At 43.3% G+C, this 12180-nt stretch overlaps 1 protein-coding gene across 1 annotated transcript in view; it reads left to right on the forward strand.

The window, feature by feature from the left end:
- Positions 1–4097: 4097 nt before the first annotated feature.
- mfsd4aa (major facilitator superfamily domain containing 4Aa) overlaps positions 4098–12180 on the forward strand; it is a 29379-nt gene continuing 21296 nt past the window's right edge. The window contains exon 1 of the mRNA XM_083660706.1: positions 4098–4439. Within this exon, the coding sequence (XP_083516832.1) occupies positions 4207–4439 (233 nt within the window). The 5' untranslated portion in view covers positions 4098–4206. The remainder of the gene's footprint in view (positions 4440–12180) is intronic.

Below are 12180 nucleotides of genomic sequence, written 5' to 3' on the forward strand. Positions count from 1 at the left end.
GGGTGTAGTTACCTGAAAGAAATAGAAATAGCGCCCAAGTAACAAATCTCAGACCAACCAAAAATTGGGCTGAAAAGTGAATCTAAAGCACCGTGGAAATAATATGGATTCCTTTACAAACTTGCCTTGCTACAGTGACCCAGTGTTTGAACTCAACGTGGGGTTTCGTTCCATACAGTGTTACGCCAATTTTTTTGAAGTTGCCTTAGTATAAAATGTGCATGATATTTTGGCTTGTTAACAATCTATGATGTCTGATCTACGTGTAGCCTACAGTATGATGTCTGATATACATGTAGCCTACAGTACTGTATGTGTTGAGAGGCATTTGCTTTGTGTCTGTAAATAACTCACTGAGTGTACGTACTTCCCTATTTGCACAAACCAGAAGTGTCCTCTGAAGCCTGTTCCCTTCCCTGTGCCTCTTACTAGTTCCACAATATGTCCCCATACCCAAAATATTGGAAATGATGGCCGACTTTTGACTAGCGAACTCAATATAAATCACCACTATCCCTTACGTCTTGCGACAGCTATACATGTATCTGCCTGCGACGCTCAGCCAGGGAGCAGCTTTTGGCGTTGCGACCATGAAAGTCAGTGTGTGGAATTGCATATAACTTGAGAAGGTCCACTTAGTATCTGCTACCTTTAAGGTTGCAGAAGCTCGGTGTTCTTCGTAGCCCACACCTGGCTGTTTGGAAATGACTTGAGGAGTCATGCTTATAACCTTACACTAGGGTGAAAGTAAGCGCGTGTTTCATCTGCAGAGACACATACAGTATACCTGTAAGGGGTGGGGCTTGTGGCATAGCTGCACTCTCCTCTCTCCATCCCCTGCCCTGACTCCCTCTTCGTCCTATCCCACACTGTTCCAGGTCGACTGTTAAATTGACGTTGCACTTTGGCAGGAGGCATGAGGAGAGAGCGTGCGTGGATGTTCACAATGGCTTCCTATTCTCATCTCCTTTTCCCCTTCCCCTCTAACGTGTGCTGTGCTCTCAGTCAAGACAGAGGTAGATGAGGGAATCATGGATATGAGCCCAGTGAGGTATGAGTATAAAGACCTTGTTTTGTGAAAGACTTTTTGACTACTTGGGCCAGGGGGGCGGCCGGTTTGCCTAAAGGCAGCCTAAATGGTCTCAAGATGTCGCATTCATTCATTTACATTTATTCCCATCTTAAGATCAAGCAATATGTGGACCAAATGTGCAAATGCAAATATATGCAATAACACTATCTGTAACATAAGACATAAGGCTATTTATTGGGATTTACATGTTGAGTCCATGTATTACGCTGGTTTTGAATATATATATATATATATATATATATATATATATATATATATATATATATATCATTGAAGCTATGCCTATCAGAACTTTCTTGGGACAATGGAAAGATCTAGTCAACATCTCCCCTAAGGTTTTAAATGGGTTGTGTCTGATTTTGAGATATAAGTTAACGCAAATGAATGACAGCGACATTGTTTTGCTGTTTGGGAAGCCCAGAGACCCCGCCAGTCATCAGGAGGTTGGTTTGTAGGCTACCCCTCGACACTGCAGGAGGGTGTTTATGAAACTGCGAACTTCATGTTCAGCAAGATAATCTTCACAAATGAGGACCACTTTTATGACTTTTGAAGCATAAATGTGATTTTCAGAAAACGCTTCAAAAGTCAGGTTATCCAGGTCTTCGGACCGGACTCATTCCTGCAGTACTCTATTCCAGCTGTCAGCTAGTGACCTGATGATGTGGTGTCCCTGGTGTGCCCTTTAGCAAAGCACTGACCCCCTAACCACTCTAGCCCCTGCTGTATTGTGGCTGACCTTGCATTCTGGCCGATACTAGGGGTCGATGTGTTTTTTGTATCTAAGAGCGAAAAGGTAAATTCCACTTAGATGCAAAATGGAAGGAAGCTCATGGAAGCTTTATGGCGTGTAGATCCCTGCCCTCTTTCCATCTGTCTGTGAAAGCAAGCCAAGGTGAAGGCCGCAAGGAGAGGAAATTCAGGGCAAAACTGCTGCGACTCCGGAGGCATGTAGCTGTGGACGTTACACTTCCAACCTCCCCCTCCCCTCCACAGTGGCAGAAGTATTATATATGTGTTTTGTTGTGGTAAATGAAGCTATTTTAAATACTGTAATGAAAAAAATAATATATTATGTATTTTAACAGATGTTTTCATCTTTCTCAGTGAATTTTATGCCAGAAAAAAATAGAAGACTGTATTTAAAAAATATATATATACAAAAACTGTAGATGATGTCTAAATGTTTTATAAAAGATGAAAAGTCTAGATTTTGTATAAGATGTGATATTCGATATTTTGTGTGCGATTTGTCTATGCTGTTATTAAAATGAGAAATTGAATGTATTGTGACTGCCAAGAAGCCAAAATTGATTCAATAATGAACTAATGAATAAATAAGTTCCGGGTCACACTTGTTAAGTGTTTACTTGGAGAGCTGATTACCATAATTAACTCACATAATGTAGCCCTGTAAGAGGCATGGGATGGGGATGAACTGCAGTAGCACAGCAAGGGGGAGCTTACAAAAACCCACACTAACAGAAGATGGCGCTGTTGGACTGTGCTTATAATTCACATGATTGAATCCTTTGATCCCACTTATGGCGATCTGACTAAGATAAATAAAAAATGTCTTCTGATTAGAATCATATTTTCCTTTTTAGAATTCATTGCCATAACAGGAGGCTTTCATTCCCCCCCTCCACAATAATGCAGAACTATTGATAAAGGCTGAAATACAAAATGTCAAGTACCACTTACATTCATAATACAGAGTTATTTTGGAGTGAGTACATTGCCTACGTCATTTAAATGGATTTAATATCCATTTAAACCCAAATAAATCATCTTTCTTTGGGTTTAATCATTCACTCTTTGTTTGCCTTTTCTTTCATTATAAGACTCATAGTAAGTCTTTGGTGTAAGGATTTGGGCCAAATCATTTGGCTTTCATACATGTTGTAACAAAATGGTAGAATATTGCTTCACATAGGACCTAGATGGAATACCAGTTACATCAGATGTACAGTATGACATCATCAATCATCATCAATCTATTTTAATCCCTTACTTTTCCATCCATTTTGCTTTTAGGTCTAACTGGACTAACGGGGATATATCGTTACATCCTATAGCCTTAACTCAAACCATACTATAGGCCTATATATTGCCTGCAGAATTTCAGTATATCATTTTTTATTGTTTCATTTTCAGACATTAGTTATAACTGCAGACTGTCTGCAGAATTTCAAGTAACAATTTATTTTCCAAAATATATAGCCTAGCCCATAGATAGCATTTTGGATGAATGTGTTTTTATCCCACATGTGCACCCATGTTTAGCTTATTTATGTTTTTGATATTCTTTATAGACATTATGCCAGACTTTTGCGCCATTAAATTTGCATTAGATATCTCTGCATAATAACAATTCTGATGTTAGTTATCGTAAAATTCTGTTTGATATACAAACAAAACTGCATCATCACAGACCACGGCTGCAAACCTGTAACTCTTGTCTGTTCAAAGACCAAATTTGCATGCATGTTGGTAGCAGCCAACAGAGGTTTTTCTGTTTTACTGTCTAGTTGACCTGAGGTGACCTCTAAGATAACCAAAGCCCATTGATAAGATTTGTCTCATGCAGGGACCATATGGCATAGTGTTTGCTGTTTTGTTGTTGACTTACTAGCCTAGCAGCTGGCCTGTTGAATGTCAAACTGTCGACACATGGGAAGATAATAGTGGTGAGAGTGCACTAGTCATTCCTATAGTCTAATTCCAGTGAATTAATTAAATTATAGTCAAATTAATCTGTCATTTTGCTGGGGGGGGCCTCAGGCGCAAGGCCCTCCGACCGCTGGGCCTGCCACTCAAGTCTGAAAGAGGGGCGGACCCTTGGGGACATCAGCCAATCAGCGTCACGTCCGTCTAAAAAGTTAATTGGCGTCTCCTCTGGCGGAACGGGCGGCGGATCCTTGGCCAAACCTCTGTTTGCCTACTACCTGCCTATAATAGCCTACCTACCTGTGTCGTTTTCCCTGCTTGTGTGTTGGAGTGCCAGACGCCCCAGACCGTCACACACTAACTAAAAAGTTGGTGGCTTTGTTTGGGGCCACGTTACCTCTCGGCAGTCTCGGGGTTTCCCCCACTGTCAGCGCGCGGCCGAGATGAAGCTGCTAGACGAGCGGCTGTGGTCGCTGTTTAAGTGCCGCTGGCAGCACACGCTGACCTACTGGAGCGTGTTCTTCAGCTTCGGCCTGTGCATCGCCTTCCTGGGCCCCACCGCGCTGGACCTGCGCTGCCAGACCCGCTCCACGCTGCAGCAGGTCACCTGGGTGTTCTTCTTCCAGCAGCTCTTCCTGCTGCTGGGCAGCAGCCTGGGAGGACTCTTCAAGATAACGTGAGTCTGATGCCATATGCGATGCGATGCGATGCGATGCGATGTGACGCTCACAGGCGTGAAATTAAATAGCCTAACTGTTGATGACTTAAAATAAAGCTCCCCGTAGGGGGGAATCACTACAATATCCCTATAGGGGCTGGCTGCTAATGCATGGGGCAGGGGCAGTAGATCGTATGCTACAGTGTTTTCTGTAGCCTATTGTTGAGCTTATTACACCTTTATGGTATTTTTTTTGTATGTCTTATTCTATTGTAACATATGTGGTTCAATAGTGAGTTTCTAGTAGGAATCGGCTACTCCATGCTTTCCATCTCAATATAATAGTCCTATAGGCTACTTATACAGGAACCGTTCCTGTGATAATTAGTGCAACTGGGAAAACTACAGACTGAGTAGAAGACAGGCTAATCTCTACATTATTATAAGGGTGTACCTGACTTGAAGCCACATGCAGCCTGTATTTGTGTACATCCTGAGGAAAGCCCTGGCCCTATATATGGTTGAAACATTGGTTCATTGATTGAATAGCATATTTTTAATACACCATTCAGGCTCTCACCTTTGTCTAACTGGGCTATTATATAGGCTATATTACCACGACTTACCAGTAAGATACGTCACAGGCTTATCTGCAAAATTCAAATGACACAATGGCAGTTTCATCAGTTAAACCGGATGGACAAATCCATGCTAATGGGGCCCGGTGAAATTCAGTCTCTGCTTGTTTAACCCAGACAAGGCACGTCCTTCCTCCAAGGAGCAGCCAGGAGCTGTGGGCAGCTTACAGCGCCCGGGGACCATCCTCGCTTGTTGTCAGTGGTCAGGTGGCGATCTTCTTGTATGTTTTTAGTGGGGGTCCATATTGATGTTATATTGGGGAAACCCCAGGGAAACACGAGGGGGTGGGATAGGGGGGGGGGGGGGGGGTGTGGATGCATACAAGCACCCATTATGCTTGTCTGTGATGTTTCTTAGTCTCTTTTTTGGACCTTCATACTGCTGGATTGACTCATTTGTCTTAAATGTCCCACAATCAGCAAAGGACATTTCCCCTCAAAATGAAGTAAATTCTTGCTTATTGACAGTCGTTGGATTTTTAGGGATTTGAATTTGGGTTATACTGGGCAAATACATTTACCTTTATAATCAAATAGAACAGGTTTTTGTTTCTATTGGTTGCTGCTTGCCTTATGATGATGATGATGATGATGATGATGACCAACTGAAGGTCATTGTTTACACCTTTATTTACCACTAGCACACTGCTGGCTATGGGGCTAAATGTCCCACATGAAAGGTATCTAGGACACAAGAAGGAAAGTGGAAAGTTGGCGGCACAGATGGGGAATGCAAGGTGAACATAATGAGGAAGTGAACTGCTGCTCGAGGGCTTTGATAAACTGGGTAAATAGAAGTCATCAAGGTGACTTTGCTGGAACAACAGTGTGGAAATCCCTCCTCCTAAAGCCGGCATGGACCAATCAACAGTCTAGAAATCCCTCCTGCTAAAGCCGGCATGGACCAATCAACAGTCTAGAAACCCCTCCTCCTAAAGCCGGCATGGACCAATCAACAGTCTAGAAACCCCTCCTCCTAAAGCTGGCATGGACCAATCTGCAATTAGTCAGATACTGATTAATAGGTCAATCTCCCGGTTTTACACTCCAAAGATGGTGGTGGTGAGTGGGTTGGGTTCAAGAGTACATAGAACTGAAAGGCATTCGAATACAGACCAGAAATTGAGGGAGAAACAGGACCAGAACATGTGGCCTAACGAGACTGGGTTACTGCATCTAGGGCAGGTGGGGTTAACAGATGGGCATATTTTAGTTAGTCTGTCATTGGAGTTATGTATTCTGTTGAATACCTTCAATTGAATTAACCTGTACCCAGGGGGCAAAGGGGGGTATGGTGCATTTGCCCTGCCATAAAAGGTTGGCCACCAGAAATAATATCTATGACCCAGTAGGATCACAATCTATATGGACAACCCAGTCAACTTGCTGCTGGAAATCCAATATGGCCGCCTCAATATTGGCCCCTATCAGAAAATAGCTTTGGCGATAACTTTTGAACCAGATGGGCTAGAAATGCAAACTTGGTGTCTATTTCATGGTTTCATAGCATGTTAAACTCAATTGAATACTTATCGTTATGTTTGGGTGTGTCTGGACCTTGAATTTGCATATTTCCAAGATGGGCGCCACCCGAAAATAAGTTTTACTATGACTTTTACAGTGACAGCTGACTGTTATGGCAAAAAGTCTGCTTTTTAAGCAATATGAACACATTTGGTCAGTTTGAGCTTTCATTTCTATGTTGTCAATATGGCTACAGTCATAAATAATGTATGGTATTACATTTTCCCTCAGATTCTATCTAAGAGTTGTGGGGATGATGCAGAGAAAAATCGGAGAAAATGCCCACAATGACATTTTAACAATATAAACAGAGACATACACACACACAGACTTGCCAACAGGGCTATATAAATTAACATAGTGGTGTGCATTCAAGTAACAGAACAACACAGTAACAGACTACTTAGTGACAAACAGAGTGAAGCGGAGTTGAGGTTGCCTACAAAAGGTTAACTTTGACCTCTATGGTGCTGTCTTGCCTGCTTCAATAAAGCCTATGGTACGATGTTATTCACTGTCACTGTTGTCATGTGTTGCACTGATCCTGCTGCATCGTGTCTCCAGTCCCTGGCAACGGCATCCTAAGTAGCATGGAATTGCCTTCTTCGCACAGGAACAGTTTTTCTGGCAGCCTTTGTTTGATACAGCTGCATGATATTGCCTTCTTCATTGACACAGGCCAGGCTGGCTCGGTAGATGCAAGGGGGACTGCATTGCCACCACTGAGAGACCATCCATACTCTGTGGAAGAAGGAATATCCGGCTTGGCGATGTGTGCACGTTTATCCGTTATGGTCGCTAGAGCAGCTCTTCTCAGGTGCAGGGTCAAAGGCATTCTCTGTCGGGGGCAGCAGCTTTAGGAGGGTTGACCTATTATTGAGGAACTTGTACACTCTAAGCTTACCCAGGTCAAAATCCTCTGGGTGGTCAGCTTTGGATGTGTATACAGCAATTGTGAGGTCTCGTGCCTGATTGATGACATCATCTGAGAGGGAATCAGAAGAGTTTTCACCAAACTCCTCAAGTGCTGGGAGATCCAGACACATGCTGGCCTTGAACCATACCTTCTTGTCGGTGAAGAAGGGATAGCTGGTGGTATCTCTGCCACTTAAACTATGGATAAAGGGCAGCGCACGACACTGTGCGAGCCCCAGTGCTGATACAATTTGATGGACAGGGAGATATGCATTTTGCTCTGTTCTCACCCACAGCTCTGGAAGGCATCTGAGGTGGGTTGCTGCATAGTAAAGGCACATGATGATGATGTCTGTGTCATTGGCATGGATGACAACTCTGTCAACTTTGTCATTCTGGACACTGTACAGGGTGTGGAGTATTATTCTTGTATCAGCCTCCTGTTGTGTGGATTCTAGTGCAGGGTAGGGGTGGGCGGATCGATCCCAAAATATCGATGCTCCCGATACCTGAGTCTCGTTTTGAAGATCGATCCTGACATCAAAAAATCGATACTGAACACAACTTTTATGCGTGCATTCATGCAGGGCTTCTCCGCCTCGGATTTGCTGTTGTCGTGTCATCACATGTGCACTGAAACAACGAGTATACGTGCCTGGGCCAATAATAGTGCTTGAACGATATGCAGGGCGGGTCTTGTAAAGGAAGGCAAGCAGCAGAGCACAGAGTGGGATTGAAATCCGACGCGCACAATCGCATACAAACACACATGCCATTCCGTGATCTGATCACGGCTCAAAGGAATAGGAGCAGATCGTTTGGAGTTATTTTACATCAGTGAATGACAATGTGAAGTGTGACGTAGCCGCATGCAGGCTGTCCACTACTGTGGGACCACTAGCCTACTACCAACTTGTTTAAGCATCTGAGAAACAAGAAAGAGAGCCCTGACCTGCAGAAAAGAAGGGAGGAGGAGGAGGAGGAGGAGGGAAATATCAGACAGACACCCCCCCCCCCCCCCCCCCTCAACACAGAGATAGACTCCACGGGCAGTCTTTTCACAGAGGAAAATAATATCCAGGTATATATAGTAGGCTAGTTAAATTAATATTAAGGATCTTCAGCATTGGTTAATGTTACATTTTCAAATTGTCATAATTTATAGTGGTTGATAACTTGATAAATTTATGATATTGATCATAAATAATGACACACTGCTCTCCCCTACATGAAAGTTCATAAGCCATATTTAATAATAAAAAGTATCGGTATCGGTATCGATATCGGCAATTCTGGACCAGTATTACTTGGTATCGGATCGACACCAAATTTTGCAGTATCGCCCACCCCTAGTCCAGGGACATCTTCAATAGACCCCTCCTTGATCACCACACTCCTCGTCTCTTCTTTAAACCCCCCACCCAGGTAAAGATGTGTTGGACCAAGGGCCGACTTGAGTTTCTCATTTTCACACCATTCGTCGCAGAGGAAACTCAATAGGTTTGCCTTGTTAGCTGACACAGCAAAAAACTCCCGAGGATCTGGAGCTGTGTAATGCATACTGACTTCATATTCTTTGGTAGGTTTTGGTCGAGCATATCTGTGTTCTTGCTCAGCTGTCTTAAGACTAGATCCACTGTACCGGTCACAGCAGAAGTGAATGATCTCTGCGCCGGCAGGCACATCATTCAACAGCAGACATTGTTCAGCGATTGTTCCAAATGTTTCACCTTTCAGGAAATACCAATGGCCTATGGCATACATGGCATCAATAACTACTGCTGTTTTTCTGTCTTCTTTAGGCAGGTCAGGGATGCATGTAACTTTGGTCTCTTCTTTCAGGACCTTCACAAGGCTTGCCTTGGTACCTGTTCTCATCCTGCCATCTTCCTGGAAGAGGGAAGGGGGGAAGTCACTGCACTCGTGGTTGCCTATAAAGTCAACAAGGTTGAGTTCTCCGCCACTGGCTATGATTTGGGTCATGCGCAGGAGGGCAGTGATTTCATTGCTCTTGCCAGGCGCTGAGGTTTTCCCCTTAGAATTTTTGGATTTTGTGTTTTGAGTGTGGAAAGTGTTAAGCCTCATTATGCTTGTCTTCTTCTGATCACTGGACAGTGACTCACACAGTGCCTTCAGACCCAGTTCTTTCACACTGATCAAGTCGTCCTTGACTGTGGAATCAGCACACTGTCCTGTAGATATGTTGATCATGGATGATGTGGTCACTGTAAATGGGTTAGTCTCCACTGCTGCCATGACCTTGACTACCATCTCTGCATCCCGGGTTACACGACTCCGACCAGACTCATGGTGTGGGTTGGAGGAGTGGAGGTGGAGCATAGACTTAACTCTGCAGAGACAGCTGCAGTGAGTGGTTTTGTGTAGACCCATTTTGTCCGGCCAGCAGGGCTGAGTGTAATGCCAATCCAGACCACTTGCTTCCTTGGCATCGGCATTATAGGTCTGCTCCAGTAGCATGTCAAGAGAAACACTGTTGTGGCTGCCATCTGCTCGTCTGCCAACAAATACACCTGCCAACAGTGCTTCATGTACCTCTGAAGCTGTTTCTGGTAGTTTCTTCACCTCAGCCAAATACAGAGGCAAAGATTGCTGCCCGTACTTGTAGTGGCCTGCTGCAGTGAGGTAGGGTAGCATTATTGCTGATTCACAGAGATGTCCTGTCCAGTCACCTTCCCGCTCGTAGTAGATAGACCTTTGGAGAATATCTGACATCTCCAGGAAGGTTGCCCAGAGGACTGCAGTTGGTTGCCCATTCAATGATTCCTGAAAAAGCAGCAGCTGCTCTCCTAGGACTGCCATCTCTGGACGCCTCGCCTGGATCATTTCTAACTTCTGAGTGCCAGTTGTCTCTTTCTCAAATAGGATCTTCAAGACCGACTCAACTCGTGGCTTCCAGGGCTTTGTTTCTCTGTCTGCTGCCCATGCCTCAAAGGCTTCCCAGAGCAGGCGCCACATGGCTTCACTGAGGACCTTGAGGGCATGTAAGGTTTGGTAGTAGTCAGCCTTTTCACCAAACATCTTCTTGGCAGTTCCTTCCTGACAGAGACCTGCTGCTACAAGAAGATCCTCTGCCCCTGCATCCCTGATAATCTTGCAAATAGCCTACCGTATGTTAGTTGACCAGGTTGTTGATGTTGATGAGTCAGGTGATTTTTTTTAATTATAAAAGCTTAATTCTGGATCACAATATTATATAACATTCGATATCTGTAACCCCCTTTGGCCCCTGGATAGCTCATTCTCGAGTAGCCACCATCTTGGTAACATGCAGATTAGGGGTCCAGACACACCCAATCATAAAGATAAGTATTCCATTGAGTTTAACATGCTCTGAAACCATGAAATAGACACCAAGTTTGCATTTCTAGCTCATCTGGTTCAAAAGTTATCGCCAAAGCTATTTTCTGATAGGGGCCAATATTGAGGCGGCCATATTGGATTTCCAGCAGCATGTTGACCGGGTTGTCCATATAGATTGTGATCCTACTGGGTCATAGATATTATTTCTGGTGGCCAACCTTTTATGGCAGGGCAAATGCAGCACTCCAAAAAAAGGGGGGTTTTGCCCCCTGGGTACTGTGTCTTATACAAATAGGGGAAGTATAGCAGAGATGCAATTTACCCAGACATCCCGTAGTTTAGTTCTTGTTGGTGGATCAGTATTTTGGATAATAATATATGTCCTGGAAATCAAGTCAAATGGATTTAGATTAAATGAATGCTTTTCTAAAACTGATTTTTCTTTATACTGGTGGCTGTTTGCTGTATGAGGGTTTGACGTCCAGATCATCAGCTGGAAGCTTTTATCCTATTTATCACTTATATATTATTATACTTATATTATATTATAAGTATAACAGATATATTCCTAAACACTGCAGGTATCATCCATCCAAAGTCATGTGTCATTTAAATGTTTACACACTTCTCAGCTCATAAAAGATGATAGAACACAAAGGTTCATTCGCAAAATAAATATATCTGCATATTTTGAATGCCATATCTCAAGTTTTTCATAATAATATAAATGTACTAAAATCATATAATAGAATAGAATGAACGAATTGTATTATTAAATCATTGCTTGTATCGGAATATGTTGAATACAATGCTAAGCATAAGCATTCAAGCCAAATAATTTAGCAGAAATTTTACTTAGCATATAGAACAGTGATTAACCTTTTTCATACCAGGATCCCATTTAGTCCATATTAGAGCCACACAGACCCCCATTTGATGAGATTTTGTCTCTCTGACCCAAATCTGAGAATATTTTGAATGTCAGATATGATTTTGTCCAGAATCCCATGACTGTATTGTAGAGAGAGAACAGTGAAACGAGATACAAATAGTTATTCTTCCATCTCTTGTTAAGACCTAATGCTGTGATCCCTGGACCCCACATTGAGAAGCACTGATTAATGAATGAATGAATGATTTGCACTGTATTATGAGATCATTACAGCATGTATCAGATACAAATGGTAAATGGCCTGCATTTATATAGCGCTTTTATCCAAAGCGCTTTACAATCAGTAGGTAGTCTACATTCACCCATTCATACACCGATGGCGGCAGGCTGCCACGCAGGGTGCCTACACACCGTCGGGAGCAAGGAGGGGTAGGTGTTTTGCCCAAGGACACAACGACGGCAGCTGGGA

Source organism: Poromitra crassiceps (genome assembly GCF_964638095.1).
Source record: "Poromitra crassiceps genome assembly, chromosome: 25".
Lineage (NCBI taxonomy): Eukaryota > Metazoa > Chordata > Actinopteri > Beryciformes > Melamphaidae > Poromitra > Poromitra crassiceps.